This window comes from Suncus etruscus, chromosome 7 (genome assembly GCF_024139225.1).
Source record: "Suncus etruscus isolate mSunEtr1 chromosome 7, mSunEtr1.pri.cur, whole genome shotgun sequence".
NCBI classification, from domain to species: Eukaryota; Metazoa; Chordata; class Mammalia; order Eulipotyphla; family Soricidae; genus Suncus; species Suncus etruscus.
The window spans coordinates 120,006,142-120,027,283 of NC_064854.1; the positions used below are offsets into that span (position 1 = coordinate 120,006,142).

At 43.8% G+C, this 21,142-nt stretch overlaps 1 protein-coding gene across 1 annotated transcript; it reads right to left on the minus strand.

Moving 5' to 3' along the window:
* Positions 1 to 14,454: 14,454 nt before the first annotated feature.
* On the minus strand, positions 14,455 to 21,103 carry PRSS50 (serine protease 50). The gene is made up of 7 exons (XM_049777688.1): positions 21,030 to 21,103; positions 20,862 to 20,947; positions 19,974 to 20,000; positions 17,168 to 17,315; positions 16,421 to 16,695; positions 15,018 to 15,181; positions 14,455 to 14,688 (listed from the first exon to the last, which is right to left on the minus strand). The coding sequence occupies exons 1-7, from the start codon at positions 21,101 to 21,103 to the stop codon at positions 14,455 to 14,457; spliced, it is 1,008 nt and encodes a 335-aa protein (XP_049633645.1).
* Between the last annotated feature and the right edge of the window lie 39 nt (positions 21,104 to 21,142).

The window sequence follows — 21,142 nt, forward strand, 5'->3', positions numbered from 1 at the left end:
GGCCTCTGTTTTCCAATGAGTGCTACGTACAGGCTACAGAAAAGCACAGATCACAACATGTAGAGCTCCATCTTTGTAGAGCCTCACATGAGGGGAGCCATCATCCCAGACACATCTTCTCACCATTATCACAGTCCTGCTCTGCCATGTGGATCTTACAAACAGGCCATCTGTTCTGCAAGAGGTAGGTGCTTGGAATGACTCCATGCACACTGGAACAACCCGAAAGCCTGGACAACAACGTGGGCACAGTCAGTACCCCAGCTTTGTGCACCAGGTCACCTGGAGTGGGCTATGGACAGATGGCAGTCCTCCAGGGCCAAGGACAGCTGACAGAGGCAACCTAGCTGAAAATGATCCTTCCTGTCACTTCCATATTCTTGAAGCTCTACCGTGGACATAGAGGCGATCCCTCAATGTGGCAGATGAAAATAGCGATTGGCTCTGAAGATTTTGTGACACACAGGCCATGGTGAAAAGGAGCCCGGTCCTCAGGGGAGCTCATGACAGAATGCAGGGCAGAGTGGATCAGGTGTCACTGCTATGTGAGAATTCTCGGACTCATGACTTATTTATCTAGGAAAGGGTGGATTTCAGGCCTAGACTTGAGGACTGGTCCAGCTGAGACAGCAGCAGGATGTAGATAAGCAGAGTGGTCACAGTGAGGCCCTACCATGTCACAATGGGACACTGCTGCCTGCCACCTCCCAGGTCTGGTAGTCCTGCATCAAACCCTGAGCTTACCTGTGTGGGTCAGCTGTGAAGACAGCTACCTTGAGGAGTAGCCCTTGCTGGAAACCTACACAATTGCCATCAGCAGCAGAATGGAGGCATTGAACATAGCAACCAGGAGAACAGGCATGCTGCTGTGACAGGTACAACCCAGTTACACTCAAGAATGTACTATTGGGCCCGGAGAGATAGCACAGTGGCGTTTGCCTTGCAAACGGCCGATCCAGGACCAAAGGTGGTTGGTTCGAATCCCGGTGTCCCATATGGTCCCCCGTGCCTGCCAGGAGCTATTTCTGAGCAGACAGCCAGGAGTAACCCCTGAGCACTGCCGGGTGTGACCCAAAAACCAAAAAAAAAAAAAAAACAAAGAATGTACTATTGAGTGAAATAAGTCAGACACAAGATGGTAGAGGCTGTAAGAAATTCAAAATCAGGCAATATAAACTGCTTTTAGGAATACATAGAAGAAAATCAGATAAATAACTTCCTACAATCAGATTCACCTAAGGAGGGGAAGAGGGAGAGAGAGCAAGATGCAGGGGAAGAGAAGAGAGGGAAGGATGTAAGAAGAGGAAGAGGAAGGGGAAGAGGAGGGAGAGAGAGTGGGAGGGATCTGTTTATTTTCAAACAAAACCCTATCTATTCTTTTCTTTCTTTTTTTTACTTTGGGCCACACTCAGCAGCGCTCAGAGGTTACTCCTGGCTCTGAACTCAAAAATTGCTCCTGGCAGGCTTGGGGAACCATATGGGATGATGAGGATCAAACCAGGGTCTATTCCCGGTCAGCAGTGTGCAAGGCAGATCTCTTACTGCTATGCTATCGCTCCAGCCCCAGAACCCTATCTATTCTTATGCCTTTATGGAGAATACTTGGGGTGTGGGAGGATAATCAAAATAATATAACATAATTGAATAAAGACAAAGCATATCGGGGCCAGCGAGGTGGTGCTAGAGGGAAGGTGTCTGCCTTGCAAGCGCTAGCCAAGGAAGGACCTCGGTTCAATCCCCCGGCGTCCCATATGGTCCCACCAAGTCAGGGACAATTTCTGAGTGCTTAGCCAGGAGTAACCCCTGAGCATCAAACGGGTGTGGCCCGAAAAAAAAAAAGACAAAGCATATCAATTATGACCACCAATGTAGATACATATTAAAAATCCTCTACTTCTAAAACTCCAAGATTTTTGTACTGGTAGGAAAAATATTACCTACATATCTGAGACTCACTAAATATGAAGTGACATGAAGTAACAGAAGGTTAAAAAAAAAGAAGATACAAAAACACATTAAGGACATGCAGAAAAAACAGAATGGGCAATGTTAATATCTAAAGTGCAGGGCTAGAGAGATAGTACAGCAGTAAGGTGTTTGCCTTGCATGCAGCCAACCCGGGACGGACCTGGGTTTGATCCCTTGCATCCCATATGGTCCCCTGAGCCTGCCAGGAATGATTTCTGAGCGCAGAGCCAGGAGTAACCCCTGAGCGCCACTGGGTGTGGCCCAACAAAAACAATAAAATGCAATGAAGAACAAAAATGGTATGAACACATCAAAAATATCAAAGATGGAAAACAAAATCTATTATAGATAAATAAGAAATTTAATAAACCTTATAAGCAGTGGGAGAATTTTTCCGACTCTGAGGGATAAACTATAAAATTTCACAAGTTGGGGCAAGGGAGATATACAAGGGTGAAGGAAGGGAGGGAGGGAAGGAGGGAGGGAGGGAGCGATAGAAAGAGGGAAGGAGGGAGGAAGGGGAGGAAAGAAAGAAGGAAAGAAAAGAAAAGGAAGGAAGGAAGGAAGGAAGGAAGGAAGGAAGGAAGGAAGGAAGGAAGGAAGGAAGGAAGGAAGGAAGGAAGGAAGTGAGGGAGGGGGGGGAGGGAGGGAAAGGAAGGAAGGGAAAGGAAGGGAAGGAAGGGAAGGAAGGAAGGAAGGAAGGGAAGGAAGGAGGGAAAGGGAGGGAGGGAGGGAAAGGAAGAAAGGGAAAGGGAAAGGAAAGGAAGGGAAGGAAGGAAGGAAAGGAAGGGAAGGAAGGAAGGAAAAAGAAAGAAAGAAAGAAAGAAAGAAAGAAAGAAAGAAAGAAAGAAAGAAAGAAAGAAAGAAAGAAAGAAAGAAAGAAAGAAAGAAAGAAAGAGAAAGAAAGAAAGAAAGAAAAAGAAAGAAAGAAAGAAGAAAGAAAGAAAGAAAGAAAGAAGAAAGAAAGAAAGAAAGAAAGAAAGAAAGAAAGAAAGAAGAAAGAGAAAGAAAGAAAGATAGATAGATAGATAGATAGATAAAGAAGAGAGGCCGAAGAGATAGCATGAAGGTAGGGCATTTGCCTTGCATGCAGAAGGATGGTAGTTCAAATCCCGGCATTCCATATGGTCCCCCAAGCCTACCAGGAGTGATTTCTGAGCGTAAGTAGAACTAGATGTAACCCCTAAGCACTGCCAGGTGTGACCCCTCCAAAAAAAAAAAAAAAAAGAAGGAAGGAGGAAGGGAGGAAGGAAAGGAAGGAACGAAGAAAGGAAGAAAGAAACAAAGAAAAAAAGAGAAAAGAAAAGAATGAAAGAGAAAAAGGAAAGAAAGACAAAGAAAAAACAGAAAGGAAGAAAGGAAAGAACAAACGAACAAAAGAAAGAAAAAGAGGACAGAAAGGGAAAAGGAAAAAAGGAAAGAAAGAAAAAAGGGAGAAAGAAAAAGAAAAAAGAGAAATTAAAGAGATGAATTTGCTTATGACAAATTTTTAAACCTTTATGGAAAAATCATTCATCCAATGTACATATTCTCAAAGAAATAGGGCTCACTGGGAAAAGTATGAACTGACAAAAGCCAGGTATTCAGAAATATAGGCAAGCCAATTTTTATTAATTAATTTTTTTGTTTGTTTTGTTTTTGGGTTACACTGGCAGTGCTCAGGGGTTCCTCCTGGCTCTACACTCAGAAATCGCTCCTGGCAGGCTCGGGGGACCATATGGGATGCCAGGATTCGAACCACCGTCCTTCTGCGTCTAAGGCAAATACCCTACCGCTGTGCTATCTCTCCGGTCCCTCATTCATTAATTTATTAATTTGTTTTGTTTGGGGGCCATAACCAGCAGCATTCAATTTACTCCTAGCTCTGCACTCAGAAATCACTCCTGGCAGGCTCAGGGGACCATATGGAATGCTGAGGATGGAACCGGGGTCCATCCTGTGTCGCCATGTGTAAGGTAAACACCCTAGCACTGTGCTCTCACTCTGGCTTCATAAACCCATTTTTTAAGTAGACAAATAAATTAAATAGTATTTACTAGAGAATAAGAAAATTTTCTCAACAAACATGAAAGGACAATTTTCCAATAAAAATGCAAATTAGTGGTTAGAGTGGCTAACCACAGTTAGTTATCTGGCACCAGATATAGTTCCCTGAGTCCCACTGGGTATGATTCCTGAGCACAGAGACAGAAATAAACCCTGAGCACAACCAAGTGTGGCAAAAAATTGAAAGAAAGAACAAAAAGGGGGCCAAAGAGATAGCATAGCAGTAGGGCATTTGCCATGCACACAGCTGACCCAAGATGAACGGTGGTTTGAATCCTGGTACCTCATATGGTCCCCCAGCCAGCCAGGAGAAATTTCTGAATGAAGAGCCAGGAGTATCCCCTGAGCTCCGCCAGGTGTGACCCAAACACTCCCCCCCCCCCAAAATAAAAAGAGGAAGGAAGGAAGGGAGGGAGGGGGAGGGAGGGAGAGAGGGAGGGAGGGTGGGAGGGAGGGAAAGAAGGAAGAAAAAGAAAGGAAAAAGGGAGAAGCAAGAAAGAAAAAAAGAAAAAAGAAAGAAGGAAAGAGGAGAAAGAAAGAAAGAAAGAAAGAAAGAAAGAAAGAAAGAAAGAAAGAAAGAAAGAAAGAAAGAAAGAAAGAAAGAAAGAAAGAAAGAAAGAAAGAAAGAAAGAAAGAAAGAAAGAAAGAAAGAAAGAAAGAAAGAAAGAAAGAAAGAAAGAAAGAAGGGAGGGAGGGAGGGAGGGACGGAGGGAGGGAGAGAGAGAAAGAAAGAAAGAAAGAAAGAAAGAAAGAAAGAAAGAAAGAAAGAAAGAAAGAAAGAAAGAAAGAAAGAAAGAAAGAAAGAAAGAAAGAAAGAAAGAAAGAAAGAAAGAAAGAAAGAAAAAAGAAAGAAAGAAAGAAAGAAAGAAAGAAAGAAAGAAAGAAAGAAAGAAAGAAAGAAAGAAAGAAAGAAAGAAAGAAAGAAAGAAAGAAAGAAAGGAAAGAAGGAAAGAAAGAAAGGAAAGAAAGAAAGAAAGAAAGAAAGAAAGAAAGAAAGAAAGAAAGAAAGAAAGAAAGAAAGAAAGAAAGAAAGAAAGAAAGAAAGAAAGAAAGAAAGAAAGAAAGAAAGAAAGAAAGAAGAAAGAAAGAAAAAAGAAAGAAAGGAGGAAATGGCTGCAGGTGGGGGTTTCCAGGCAGAGTGCTGACTGCTCTACCTGCAGAATCTCCACCGGGCTGTGCTTCTTCTGAGGAACTGAGCACCGGAAGGGAGCCCTGTCCTACCCTTCTCTGTCTTTCCTGAACTCTGGAAGCTCTCCTCAGAGCCCTGGGAAGCTAACCCCAAAGAAACTACATTCGGAAGTTACCCAGCGAGCCAGTGAGTGAGTGAGAAATGGCTGCAGGTGGGGGTTTCCAGGCAGAGTGCTGATTGCTCTACCTGCAGAATCTCCACCGGGCTGTGCTTCTTCTGAGGAACTGAGCACCGGAAGGGAGCCCTGTCCTACCCTTCTCTGTCTTTCCTGAACTCTGGAAGCTCTCCTCAGAGCCCTGGGAAGCGAACCCCAAAGAAACTACATTCGGAAGCTACCCAGCGAGCCAGTGAGTGAGTGAGAAATGGCTGCAGGTGGGGGTTTCCAGGCAGAGTGCTGACTGCTCTACCTGCAGAATCTCCACCGGGCTGTGCTTCTTCTGAGGAACTGAGCACCAGAAGGGAGCCCTGTCCTACCCTTCTCTGTCTTTCCTGAACTCTGGAAGCTCTCCTCAGAGCCCTGGGAAGCGAACCCCAAAGAAACTACATTTGGAAGCTACCCAGTGAACCAGAAACTGAGCACCTGAAGGGAGCCCTGTCCTACTCTTCTCTGTCTTTCCTGAACTCTGGAAGCTCTCCTCAGAGCCCTGGGAAGCGAACCCCAAAGAAACTACATTCGGGAGCTACCCAGCGAGCCAGTGAGTGAGTAAGAAATGGCTGGATGTGGGGGTCTCCAGGCAGAGTGCTGATTGCTCTACCTGCAGAGTCTCCACCCGGCTGTGCTTCTTCTGAGGAAACTGAGCACCGGAAGGGAGCCCTGTCCTACCCTTCTCTGTCTTTCCTGAACTCTGGAAGCTCTCCTCAGAGCCCTGGGAAGCGAACCCCAAAGAAACTACATTTGGAAGCTACCCAGCGAGCCAGTGACTCTCCTCAGAGTCCTGGGAAGTGAACCCCAAAAATACAGCATTCTGAAGCTGCCCAGCGAGCGAGTGAAAACTACGCCTGACCAATGGGGCCCGACTGTGAAAAACTGTGAGTGCTGCCTGTGTGTGTCTCTCTGCTATCCTGTTGGGTAAACCTTCTGAGAGTGGGCTGAAAAGAGGCTCCAGAAGGCACTTAGCTCCACTTCGCTATGCAGCCGTGCGCTCTTTCTAAAAAAAGAACACCATCACAAGAAGAAAAAAACCACACTAAGAACTGTACTGGATCACAGAAGCAAGAATTTCTCTCCAGACTGTCTTCTCTGCTGTGTGCTTGGGCCTAAGATTTGATCCTGTGTGGCTTCATCCACGGAGGACTCCCCTACCTTGGAGGCAAGTCGGCCCATCCAGAAAGGGCGGAGCCAGAGAAGTGTGTTGCCTGCATCATATAACCAATGAATACCACCACAACACGTAGAAAAACCCACAATACAAGTGTGACAATGGGGAAACAACGCAGGCCAGCATCAGACATAGAGAATGAAGATGACAATTCTGATGACCAGTTAACGACCAACCAACTAATCAATCTCTCAGATAAGGACTTTAGAGTAGCAATATGGAATATACTCAAAGAACTCAAAGAAACCATGAATAGAATAGAACAGAACACTAATAAAAATCAAGAAAATATGAAGACAGAAATCACAAAACTCCAAACTGAAATAACATGTCAAATAACAGGCCTGAAAAAATCAGTAAACGAAGTGAATGACAAAATGGATAAGCTCTGGGACAGGGTATCAGAAGCTGAGAATAGACTTGGTGCTGTGGAAGATGAGATACATAACAATTCCATACAACAGGAGAGATTGGAAAAAAAACTTAAAACAAATGAACAGACAATGGAAAAATTAGTCAAAGAATGGGAACAGATGAAAATAGAGGTCTATGATAAGATCAACAGAAACAACTTAAGAATCATTGGAGTCCCAGAGACCCAGGAAGAAAATTTCCAGGAAGAATCAACGGTCAAGAACATCATTAAAGAGAAACTCCCAGAGCTAAAGAATATATGTGATCAAATCCTGCATGCTCGAAGAGTACCAACCAAAAGAGACCCAAGAAAAACCACCCCAAGACACATCCTAGTCACAATGACAAATCCCACAGATAGAGACAGAATTCTGAAAACAGCAAGATCAAAAGGGGAAATTACATTCAAGCAAGCATCCTTGAGATTTACAGCAGACCTGTCACCAGAAACACTAAATGCCAGAAAGCAGTGGTGGGATATTGTGACAAGACTGAATGAAATGAATGCTTCACCTAGAATACTGTACCCAGCAAAACTCACTTTCCAGTTTGAAGGAAGAATACATGGTTTCACAGACAAAAAACAGCTCAGAAACTTTACAGACTCAAAACCAGTCTTAAGAGAAAAACTGAAAGACCTAATCTAAGACAAGACTGACCAAAAGACACACCAAATTTCGATATAAAGATGGCATTAAATCCCAGGACAATTCTTTCTCTCAACGTCAATGGACTAAATGCACCAGTTAAGAGACACAGAGTGGCTAAATGGATCAAAAAAACTCAATCCAACCTTCTGCTGCCTACAAGAAACGCACCTGAATAGTCAGAACAAACATAGACTCAAAATAAAAGGCTGGAGAAAAGTTATCCAAGCAAACAACACCCATAAAAAAGCTGGAGTGGCCATACTAATATCAGATAATGCAAACTTTATACTCAGGAAGGTTGTAAGGAACAAAGATGAATATTTTATATTAATCAAGGGGTATGTAGAGCAGGAAGAAATAACTCTCCTAAACATATATGCACCAAATGAGGGGCCAGCAAAATATTTAAAACAACTGTTGACAAATCTGAAAAACAATATCAATAACAACACAATAATTGTGGGGGACCTCAACACTGCTTTGTCAACACTGGATAGGTCAACCAGACTGAAACCCAACAAGAATATACTAGACCTGAGGAGAGAAATGGAAGAAAGAGGCCTAGTGGATATATATAGGACACTCCATCCCCAGAAACCTGGATACACATTCTTCTCCAATGTACATGGGACATTCTCCAGGATAGACTACATGCTGGCACATAAAACATACCTCCATAATATCAAGAGGATAGAAATTTTGCAGACTACCTTCGCTGACCACAAGGCTCTGAAATTATTTGTGAATTCCAAAGGGACTCAGAAGAAAAACTTTAACACCTGGAAGTTAAACAGCCTCATACTCAATAACCAGTGGGTCCGAGATGAAATCAAGAAGGAAATCAAAAGGTTCCTGGAAACAAATGACAATAAAGACACAAACTATCAGAACTTATGGGACACAGCAAAAGCAGTACTGAGAGGAAAATTTATAGCTTTGCAAGCACACATCAGGAAGGAAGAAGGAGCTTACCTGAGTAGCTTAATGACACAGCTAATAGAACTAGAAAGTACTCAACAAAAGGACCCAAAAATAGGAAGATAGAAGGAAATAACAAAGCTGAGAGCAGAAATCAACAAAGTGGAAACCCAAAAAACAATCCGAAAGATCAACGAAAGCAGAAGTTGGTTCTTCGAAAAAATAAACAAGATTGATAAACCACTGGCAAACCTAACAAAGAAAGAGAGAGAGAGAAACTTGATAACTCGTATTAGGAATGAAAAAGGAGAGATCACTACTGATATGACAGAGATTCAAAGGGTAATCAGAAACTACTTTGAAAAACTCTATGCCACTAAAAATGAGAACCTGGAAGAAATGGATAAATTCTTGGACTCTTATAATCTTCCACGGTTGAAAGAAGAGGATGTAGCATATCTAAACACCCCCATCACCATTGATGAAATAAAAATGGTAATCAAAAGTCTGCCCAAAAACAAAAGCCCAGGCCCAGATGGATTCACTAATGAATTCTATCAAACTTTCCAAGAGGAACTACTACCAATCCTGGCAAGACTCTTTCATGAAATTGAACAAGTGGAAACACTCCCAAATAGCTTTTATGAAGCCAACATCACCTTGATACCTAAACCAGACAGAGATGCTACGAAAAAAGAAAATTACAGACCAATATCGCTGATGAATGCAGATGCAAAGATCCTCAACAAAATCCTGGCAAATAGGATTCAATACCTCATTAAGAAGATCATCCACTACGATCAAGTAGGTTTCATCCCAGGAATGCAAGGATGGTTTAACATCCGTAAATCTATCAACATAATACACAACATCAACAACAAGAAAAATAAAAACCACATGATTATATCAATAGATGCAGAGAAAGCATTTGACAAGGTCCAACACCCATTCTTGATCAAAACTCTCAGCAAGATGGGAATGGAAGGAACCTTTCTCAATATAGTTAAGGCCATCTACCACAAGCCAGTGGCAAATATTATCCTCAATGGAGAAAAACTAAAAGCCTTCCCTCTAAATTCTGGCACAAGACAAGGCTGTCCTCTCTCACCACTCCTATTCAACATAGCACTGGAAGTACTTGCTACAGCGATTAGGCAAGAAAAAGATATCAAGGGAATCCAGATAGGAAAGGAAGAAGTCAAGCTCTCACTGTTTGCAGATGACATGATGCTCTACTTAGAAAACCCTAAAGACTCTACCAAAAAGCTTCTAGAAACAATAGACTCATATAGCAAGGTGGCAGGCTACAAAATTAACACACAAAAATCAATGGCCTTTCTATACACCAATAGTAATAAGGAAGAAATAGACATTAAGAAAACAACCCCATTCACAATAGTGCCACACAAACTCAAATATCTTGGAATCAACTTGACTAAAAATGTGAAAGACCTATACAAAGAAAACTATAAAACTCTGCTCCAAGAAATAAGAGAGGACACGCGGAAATGGAAACACATACCCTGCTCATGGATTGGCAGGATTAACATCATCAAAATGGCAATACTCCCCAAGGCGTTATACAGATTCAACGCTATCCCTCTAAAGATACCTATGACATTCTTCAAAGAGGTAGATCAGGCACTTTTGAAATTTGTTTGGAACAATAAACACCCTAGAATAGCTAAAGCAATCATTGGGAAAAAGAATATGTGAGGAATTACTTTCCCCAACTTTAAACTTTACTACAAAGCAATAGTTATCAAAACAGCATGGTATTGGAATAAGGACAGACCCTCAGATCAGTGGAATAGGCTTGAATACTCAGAAAATGTTCCCCAGACATACAATCACCTAATTTTTGATAAAGGAGCAGGAAATCCTAAATGGAGCAAGGAAAGCCTCTTCAACAAGTGGTGTTGGCACAACTGGCTAGCCACTTGCAAAAAATTGAACTTAGACCCCCAGCTAACATCATGTACGAAGGTAAAATCCAAATGGATTAAAGACCTCGATATCCGACCCCAAACCATAAGATATATAGAACAGCACATAGGCAAAACTCTCCAGGACATTGAGACTTCAGGCATCTTCAAGGAGGAAACTGCACTCTCCAAGCAAGTGAAAACAGAGATTAACAGATGGGAATATATTAAGTTGAGAAGCTTCTGCACCTCAAAGAAAATAGTGCCCAGGATTCAAGAGCCACCCACTGAGTGGGAGAATCTATTCACCCAATACCCATCAGACAAAGGGCTAATCTCCAAAATATACAAGGCACTGACAGAAATTTACAAGAAAAAAACATCTAATCCCATCAAAAAATGGGGAGAAGAAATGAACAGACACTTTGACAAAGAAGAAATACAAATGGCCAAAAGACACATGAAGAAATGCTCCACATCACTAATCATCAGAGAGATGCAAATCAAAACAACAATGAGATACCACCTCACACCACAGAGAATGGCACACATCACAAAGAATGAGAACAAACAGTGCTGGCGGGGATGTGGAGAGAAAGGAACCCTTATCCACTGCTGGTGGGAATGCCGTCTAGTTCAACCTTTATGGAAAGCAATATGGAGATTCCTCCAAAAACTGGAAATCGAGCTCCCATACGATCCAGCTATACCACTCCTAGGAATATACCCTAAGAACACAAAAATACAATACAAAAATCCCTTCCTTACACCTATATTCATTGCAGCACTATTTACCATAGCAAGACTCTGGAAACAACCAAGATGCCCTTCAACAGACGAATGGCTAAAGAAACTGTGGTACATATACACAATGGAATATTATGCAGCTGTCAGGAGGGATGAAGTCATGAAATTTTCCTATACATGGATGTACACAGAATCTATTATGCTGAGTGAAATAAGTCAGAGAGAGAGAGAGAAATGCAGAATGGTCTCACTCATCTATGGGTTTTAAGAAAAATGAAAGACATTCTTGCAATAATAAATTTCAGACACAAAAGAGAAAAGAACTGGAAGTTCCAGCTCACCTCAGGAAGCTCACCACAAAGAGTGGTGAGTTTAGTTAGAGAAATAACTACGTTTTGAACTGTCCTAATATTGAGAATGTATGAGGGAAATGTAGAGCCTGTTTAGGGTACAGGTGGGGGTTGGGTGGGGAGGAGGGAGATTTGGGACTTGGGTGATGGGAATGTTGTACTGGTGATGGGTGGTGTTCCTTTTATGACTGAAACCCAAACACAATCATGTATGTAATCAAGGTGTTTAAATAAAAAAAAAAGAAAGGAAGGAAGGAAGGAAAGAAGGAAGGAAGAGAAAGAAAGAAGGAAGGAAGAGAAAGAAAGAAAGAAGAGAAAGAAGAAGAAAGAAAGAAAGAAAGAAAGAAAGAAAGAAAGAAAGAAAGAAAGAAAGAAAGAAAGAAAGAAAGAAAGAAAGAAAGAAAGAAAGAAAGAAAGAAAGAAAGAAAGAAAGAAAGAAAGAAAGAAAGAAAGGAAGGAAGGAAGGAAGAGAAAGAAAGGAGAAAGAAAGAAAGAAAGAGAGAGAAAGAAAGAAAAGAAAGGAACAAAAAGAAAGGAAAAGAAAAACGCTGTGAATTAAGCTAGAGATGTGGCTCAGAGACAAAATACTTTCCTTGAATGTGTGAAGCTCTATGTTCAATTCTCGAAACCACCACCACCAAAAGAAAAAAAAATGCCAATTAAAACAATGATATAATTTTCAACCATCAGGCAAATTTTTAAAAGATGAATAATATCCATCTTCAGCAAAAGAGGAAATGTTCATGACTGTCTCCTGTAGGAGTAAATGTAAACTGGCTGAGCTTTGGGGAGGACTGAATTTAATAGCCCATATCAAAAACTACTCATTAGTGTTTCCTTGGAATCTCCTCCTCAGCCCACTTCCAGAGATACAGATGACAAAATGCTTGGGTGTCTTCCTCCATCTGCCCCTGCATACAGGACTGTTCTCATGCCAGTGCTGACAAGTCTAAATCTGCCTCAAAAACAGATGCTACACATACGTCATACCCTCCAGAGAACACATACGGGCCAGAGAGATAGCATGGAGGTAAGGCATTTGCCTTGCATGCAGAAGGTCGGTGGTTCGAATCCCGGCATCCCATATGGTCCTCTGAGCCTGCTAGGAGAGATTTCTGAGGGCAAAGCCAGGAGGAACCCCTGAGCGTTGCCGGGTGTGACCCAAAAACAAACAAACAAACAAAAAACACATACACTAATGTAAGCTTCAGAACAACTCTAGGTGCTACGAGAGAAAGGCTTTTAAACATGTGACTTTTCTAAGTGTAGTTTACTAACAATATATATGTCATTTATTTTTAAAAACCATAAAGAGGAATCTGGAGTGATAGCACAGTGGTTAAGGTGTTTGCTTTGCAAGCAGCTGATCCGGGTTCGATTCCTTGCAGTCCATAAGCAAGCTTGAATCCTGAGCTTCCAGGAGTAATTTCTTTTTTTTTTTTATTTTTTTTTTATTTTTGGGCCACACCCAGCAGTGCTCAGGGGTTATTCCTGGCTGTCTGCTCAGAAATAGCTCCTGGCAGGCACGGGGGACCATATGGGACACTGGGATTCGAACCAACCACCTTTGGTCCTGGATCGGCTGCTTGCAAGGCAAACGCCGCTGTGCTATCTTTCCGGGCCCAACAGTGATTAACTTCTAAGGAGAGGAAGCACAGTGGAGAGAATCTTCATATATAATATATATGGCTATATGTATCTATTTCTGACTAATTTCTATCACATATATATTCAAGTACTGTTTTCTTAATGTAAGAAAAATGTAGTAGGTAAACTTACAATTTGTAAACAGTTTTGGTGTTTTTTTTTTTTTAGGTTATTAAAAAAAAAAACTGTACCAGGGGCAGGAGAGATAGCACAGCGGTAGAGCATTTGCCTTGCATGTAGGACGGTGGTTCGAATCCTGGCATCCCATATGGTCCCCTAAGCCTGCTGGGGGCGATTTCTGAGCATAGAACCAGGAGTAGCTGCTGAGCGCTGCCAGGTGTGACCCAAAAAACCAAACCAAAACAAAACAAAAAAACAACAACAAAAAACTGTACCAGGGGCCAGAGTAACATAGCAGTAGAGTTTGTCTTGCACACAGCCAACCAGGGATGGACCCAGGTTCTATCCCTGGCATCCCATATGGTCCCCCGAGACTGCCAAGAGTGATTTCTGAGCACAAAGCCAGGAGTAACTCCTGAGTGCCATGGGTGTGGCCCCAAAATAAAAATAAATAAATAAACAAACAAATAAATAAAACTGTACTGGAGTGATAGTACAGCAGGTGAGTTGCTTGCCTTACACACAGCTGGCCTGGGTTCGATCCTAGCATTCCATATGATCCCCCAAGTTTTGCCAGGATTAATTCCTGGGTATATAGAGCTAGGAGTAAGCCCTGAGCAACACCTGTGTGCCCCTCCCCACCCCAAAAATAGCAGAAGAAAGTTGTTTTCATATCACTGTATATGAATGTTTCCTACTGCCAGTCCACAGACCGGGTTTCACCTGCTTCTGCCTCCTCTACCCATGCAGAAAGGGAGGCCACAGACCCTCACCCTGTGCCCTAGCACTAGTGATAGAGCAAATTTAGCCTGCACTCTGGAGAGCCTTCTGTCATAATTAATTCCAAGAACCTTTGTCCTCTCATCCACCCCAATACCCAGAGTCATGCAGGAAAAAAATGAACAGAACCAGTTTACATTTGCACAAATTTAATCCCTGCTGGCTGGTCCCTAGTTCCAGAACCCTTCTAGGCCACTCTTCTCTTCTGGCCACTCAAGACCAAGGCATTCCTTACATCCCTCCCCACTGGGAGGCCAAAGCAGGACCCAGTCTTTCATGGATCGCTCTTTCTATACCTTAACTCTTGTTAAATGTGGACTCGTGACCTTGGTGAAACATTGGTCCGGTTCCACGAAGCAGGAAGATGAAGAACTGGGGAGTTCAGGACCCCATCAGAGGATGCAGCAACCAGCATAGGAGCAGCAGCCCAGAGGAGGGATGGAGGCCTGAAAGAGCTCCATTGCCGAGGTGACTCTTGATCCATTGGCTGTATTCAGTGATACGGGCATACACGTCTGGATTCTGGGCTCTGGAGCAGGCCTTTTCCCAGGATAACACACCAGCCAGAATCCATTTGCCCTCAACTTCGCAAGCCAATGGGCCCCCAGAATCTCCCTGGGCAAAGAGAGAGAAATGATGGAAGTTCAGGGTCCAGTAGGGACCAACGGGACTCGAAATGCCCACCCTTTGGATTCTACTTGAAAAAGTCAATCACTTCTTGATCTCACTACCTAGGGTCCCCCTCAGCTCCTGGGGTGGGGATCCATCCTGTAATATCAGCCAAACTCAAACTAATAGGAAAAGGGAGAGATGATAGCAGAGCATTGTTTGATGATGGTGGTAAGAGAGGGAGGCCAAACAAGCCCCTCCCCTGGGAAATGCACCCCTTCCTTCCCCAGAGTTTGCCCAACAGGAGGATTTCCAAAATCTCCCCAGAAACTCACAGAACACAAGTTTTCTCCATAACTGGTGGCACAGATCATGTTTCCCAGAACAAGAGGGACAATACGAGGCATGACGGATCCCTTGCGGTAAATCTGGTCACATTTCTTGTTGTTCATGATAAACACTTCTGTCTCCTGAAGCTCTGGGGTTAACGAAGAGTTGGCTGCAGAGGAAGGAATCAAGCAGGATGAGAACTGATTTCTCATTTCACTCACACTTCATCTTTCCCCAGCGTCTTATTAGCCCCATCCCTCTATTCCTGAAAGGCACAACCTGTCCTCCTTTGCCACTTCCATACCCTCCTTCACTAGAACCCCCTTTTTCCTGAACAGTAGAGTATATGGCAAGTCAACTTCTTACCCTACCCTCTAAAGGCTCTATTTCAGGATCTAACTGGGAAAGACAAAGTAACTTGCAGCGGGTTAAACAGTTCTTTATCTAAGTTTCAATATACTTACTTATAAACTGAGACTCTCCAGGCCTCCAATCACAATTCTTTTCTTTCCATGCTCCAATTTTTATCCTGGATATGCCCCCCTGAACCCTGATTAGCCTCTGTTCCCAAGCATTCAAGGCATATCTTCTGCCCAGATCTCATCCTAGCTCCTTTTGGTACTGTTCTCAAGATCTCCATCCTTTGTCAACTTGCATGTTTATGCAATTTAGTTGCACATTCCTTGCAGACTATTTCCCACCCCCAACCCCACCCTGAGCCACACATGGCAATACTAGGGTAACTCTTAGCTCCGTACTCAGAATTTACTACTGGTAGTGTTCAGGGGACTCTATGGGATGCCACATGCAAGACAAGCACCCTATCCACTGTTTTTTCTTCAGCTCTTGGTCACATATTCTTGTTTTTGTGGGTTTTGTTGTTGTTGTTGTTGTTGTTGTTGTTTTTGGGTCACACCTGGTGTCGCTCAGAGGTTACTCCTGCTCTTTGCTCAAAAACTGCTCCTGGCAGACACGGGGGACCATATGGGATCCCGGGATCCGAACCACCATCTGTTCAAATCAGCTGTGTGCAAGGCAAACACCCTACCCCTGTGCTAACTATCCGGCCCCAAGGTCACATATTCTTAATGGCAAGGGGTTGGCATATAGTAGGTATTTTAAAACTTGTCAAGCGGAGGCAATGAGACAATTCATGAACAATCCACTCTCAGTTTCTTTGAGAAGTGGATTATACCTAATCGGGCGTTTTGGGCCTGAGTGAGTTCCACAGCAAGTACAATGATATAAAATTTCAGCTGGTTTCCCCTGAGAACCAGCCAAGCACATCCACAGGACCAGAGTGAGAATTAATAGCCACAAGCTTCCTGAAAGGAACCAGGAGGCAGAGTTCTGGAAGGAAGGTGGCCACGCTTCATAGCGTCATACCCACCCAACCCATGCCACTCACGTATAAAGCGCTGCTTAACTTGGCCCCAGCCAGTCACCCAGCATGGTGTGCCGATCTTCAGATCAGTGTTGGGCTCTGGGAGGCAGATGGGCTGAACATACTTGCTGAAGGTGACAGGAGTAGAGAGCTGGAGAAGAGCAATATCACTCATGATGAAAGTCCGCCCCCAGAACTTGGGGTGTATAATGATGTCCTTCACAGGGATGATTAGAGCTGTGCTGGAGTTCTCAGGCTTCAGTTTGGAAGTGCCAAGCATTACTGAATACTTTTTGGTACTACAGGAGACAGAGTCCCACCAGGCAGAGGTCAGGTTTTCGAGAAATACCGTGCTCATACCTCCCGCAGGACCCTCTCCCTTAGCAGAGACTTCTAATATGCCCTGCTCAATCCTTTTTATCTCCAGCTTATGGGCACTCAAGGTCAAAGCCACCTCATTTACCATTCACGTTGATTCAAGTGGACCTGAGCTATCTGTTGTGTGTACAGGTGTTACTAAAAATATATGTTCTTGCATGTCAAGGGTGGGGCTTGTATGCTGGCTTTTCCTGTTGCCCTGCGTAGGCTATGGTCTCTGTTCTGTGGGGTTCCAATTTAAGCTCAGTTCCTGCCCCCCATTATGAGCAGGACTACCCCTGTTGTGTACATCCCTTCCCACTCCCATGTTGATCCACAGAAGACATGAAGAGGATAGAATGGGCCTAATGCAGCCCTAGGTCTCAGATCAATACACACAACATACTAACTCACCTTTGGATGCAGTGGGCAGCAGTCACCACCCATATGACGTCAATGAGGGCCCCTCCACACACGTGTTCATTATTTATCCGGACACTCACTTCCCACGGCCAATGGCGACTCGCCTCCAAATCCTCCAGCCACCAGGGCTTGCTACAAACTTTAGGAACAAGTGTAATAGGGAGACACAGTGACCACATGGAGGAGAGTGAAAATGACCAAGACCAAGATACTCCCTAAATTCAATTTCTACAGGACTAGCAAGGGCTTCTTCCCACTTCAAGGAAAGACTGTGAGTCTAAGGACAAGGGCTTGTGGCCTTCCTGAAGTCACTGAATTAGACAAAAAAGATGACAACAACATAGATAAAATGTACCCAGAAAGAGTGAGAGAGACATGATAGGAAAGAGAAACAAACATATAGGAACCAATTGGTACAATGTCAAAACAAGAGATAGTACAGGAGTTCAGGCGTATGCAGGCAACTCAAGTTTGATTTTCAGGGCCACATGGACCCTCAAGCATCATCTGGTACAACCCTGGAGGCCCTTCTATTAATCAAGTGCTTGGGAGGCAAAAAAAAAAAAAAAAACAACCAGTCACAGCGTTTTATTAGTTTAAAACTATTCACCACAGGGCCCGGAGAGATAGCACAGAGGTGTTTGCCTTGCAAGCAGCCGATCCAGGACCAAAGGTGGTTGGTTCGAATCCCGGTGTCCCATATGGTCCCCCGTGCCTGCCAGGAGCTATTTCTGAGCAGACAGCCAGGAGTAACCCCTGAGCACCTCCGGGTGTGACCCAAAAACCAAATAACAAACAAACAAACAAATAAAAAATATTCACCACAAAGAGTGGTCAGTGTAGTTAGAGAAATAATTACACAGACAACTATCATGACGATGTCAGGCGGGGAGGGAGGAGGAAGATGGGGGACATTGGTGATGGGAATGTTGCGCTGGTGAAGGAACGTGTTCTTTTTTTTTTCTTTTTTTGGTTTCTAGGTCACACCTGGCAGTGCTCAGGGGTTCCTCCTGGTTCTATGCTCAGAAATCCCTCCTGGCAGGCTCAGGGGACCATATGGGATGCCAGGATTCGAACTAATGACCTTCTGCATGAAAAGCAAATGCCTTACCTCCATGTTATCTCTCCGGCCCCAGGGCGTGTCCTTTTTATGACTGAAACCCAACTACAATCATGTTTGTAATCATGGTGCTTACATATATTATTATTATTATTTTTTTTTTTTTTGGTTTTTGGGCCACACCCTGTGACGCTCAGGGGTTACTCCTGGCTATGCGCTCAGAAGTCGCTCCTGGCTTGGGGGACCATATGGGACGCCGGGGGATCGAACCGTGGTCCGTCCTAGGCTAGCGCAGGCAAGGCAGGCACCTTACCTCCAGCGCCACCGCCCGGCCCCACATATATTATTTTTTTAAAAAATGTTTAAAACTATTTCCAGATAAAACATTATGGGGAGACTGGTTTTGTTTGGTTTTTGAGTGCTCAGGTTTTACTCCTGGCTCTACGCTCAGGAGTCATTCCTGGTGGTGCTCAGGGGACCATATGGGATGTTGGGATTGAACCTGGTTTGGTTGCATGCAAGGCAAAAGTCCTACCTTCTGTGCAATCGCTCTGGTCCCAACTCTGTATTTTTGAAATTGAGATGAATAAAAGAAACAAAGAGCACATAGTATTGATATAAATTAAAAGTAAAAAGTTAAAAGCACAGGGCCAAATAGTACAGTGAGTAGGGCACTTGCCTTGCACGTGGTCAACCCAGGTTCATTCCCCAGCATTCCATATGGTCATCCGCCCCCACCAGCGCTAATTCCTGAGTGTAGAACTGAGTATAACCCTTGAGCACTGCAGGTATGATCCAAAAACAAACCAAAAAGTCTCCACACTATGCTAAGCAAGATAGCTTAACAGGCTGAGCACAAGCTTCGCATGCAGGAAGTTCAGATCCATGGCACCATATGGGTTTCCTGAGCATCATCAATAAAGACCCCCCCAAGCACAAAGTTTAGAGTGGCCCCAAAGCAAATAATATAAACCAGTGGATTTTTAAAAATGCACGCAAAGCAAAAATATGTATTTTGATAGAGATACACACAAACAGAAAGACATTTATTGAACACATACAATTGGTTGGAAAGAGGGTAAGGAGAGAGGACAGAAGTGGGGTTTAGACATAGAAGAAATAACTAAGCAAACTAACCAAACAATCTGTGTAATAAATCAGTAGCTCTATGACAACAGAGTTCTAGGAATGGTCAGGATCAACCATTCCTCCACCCCTGAGGTCTAAAGAAAAAGCCTCAGGGAGATTTTCAGGTCTCCTCAGGGACACCTGAAGAGAACTGGCCTCTGCAGACACCAGCACAGGGCCCAGAGGGCTACAAATACAGGTCAACAGTATAAAACCCAGAAAAATTCTGTGTGGAAAGAGTTGCATCAACTCTCCAGAAGCAGCCACTGATAGCATACATCCCACTCTGCAAAGACTATGTGGTCTTATATAAACAGGGAATTTTTTAATTTTATTTATTTACTTATTTATTGATTTGGGGCCTCACCCGGTGATGCTCAGGGGTTACCCCTGGCAGGCTCCGGGGACCATATGGGATGCCAGGGATCGAACATACCGCTTGCAAGATTAATGCTCTACCTGCTGTGCTATTGCTCCGGCCCTGAAAGCAGGGCAATTTAAATGAAACTTCTGCTATGGAGACTCAGAAACACTCACTATATAAGCCTCTTTAGAACATATCCTCCCAAATACTGAGAATCTCCTGCATCAAGGGCTCGCCCTACCCACCTGATTCAGTAGCACTGTCTTTGTAACCTGGAAGAGAAACGGGTAAAGCAAGAGGTCATAGCAGGATAATAGTGAAAAGATGCATTTCTCCTTAGTTCATTCATTCACTCACTATTTCCCAATCTCTCATTCTGTTCCTAACCTGGCAAGAGTTGTGGGGAGAAAATGTTTCTTACAGATATACCCTGTTAAGTTTCCCATGAGGAACATGCTCTTAAGCAGGGCAGACAACAAACTCATTGTCACCAGCACGAGATCACTGTATGAACCAGGCCACAGGTAAGTATAGAAACGCCAGGTGCTCCCAGAAGAAATGATGGACAAAGGTGATACTGAAAGGAGGAGGGGTGGCTGTTCTCAGGTGATCACCAAGACGAGAAGGTAAACAGTGAAAAGGAACACTGACATTTTTTACGAGAGAGAGAGAGAGAGAGAGAGAGAGAGAGAGAGAGAGAGAGAGAGAGAGAGAGAGAGAAGATAGAGGAGAGAGAGAGAGAGGGAGGAGAGAGGGAAGAGAGAGGGAGGAGAAAGGGAGGAGAGAAGAGAGAGAGAGAGAGAGAGAGAGAGAGAGAGAGAGAGAGAGAGAGACTCTGGGGATAAAGAGTAAGAACTGTGTGGGCATGAAATGGTGCCAGGAAAGTCAGCCATTAATCTGGGTCAGCCATATAAGTAAGGCAAGAAGCCCAAGTCAGATCCTTTGGGAAGACCAAAAGATGTGTGATTGGCATGATCAGGTCAGTATTGTGCAGGCAGCCTAGAGAATTGGTGCGAAGGTGACAAGAAACCCCAGCATGTTCTGTCTGAGAGTCCCAAGGGTCCAGCATCATGGCCCCTAGGGACATGGGCATGGCCTCAAATGCAGGATGTGCTGAGTTGACTCCATCTCACCAGAAGTGAGCTGCAGCAGCAGAAGCAGCAGCAACCCCAAGAAACAAAGACCTCTGCCACAAGGACTTGAGGCTTCAGGACCTGCCCTAAGCAGGAATGACCATGAAGAAGCCATGAAGCCCAAGGTGCCACTTAGAGGTTGCAGAAACCGCCCCTCCCCTTCCACACCGGAAGTGTTCCTCTAGCACGCAGCGCCTCCTCTCGGTTGCCTGAAGGGGCAGCTCTAGCACGTAGAGCTTCATCTCGGTGCCAATCAGTCCCCCAGATCTTCAACACACAGA

Excerpts from the sequence above, each read along its gene's own strand:
- PRSS50 (XM_049777688.1), bottom strand. The coding sequence starts at position 21,103 with ATGAAGCTCTACGTGCTAGAGCTGCCCCTTCAGGCAACCGAGAGGAGG. Across the intron at positions 15,182-16,420 it reads AGTTAAGCAGCGCTTTATAC|CCAACTCTTCGTTAACCCCA; the intron begins GTGAGTGGCATG and ends CTTCCTCTGCAG. Across the intron at positions 14,689-15,017 it reads ATGGAGAAAACTTGTGTTCT|GGAGATTCTGGGGGCCCATT; the intron begins GTGAGTTTCTGG and ends CTCTTTGCCCAG.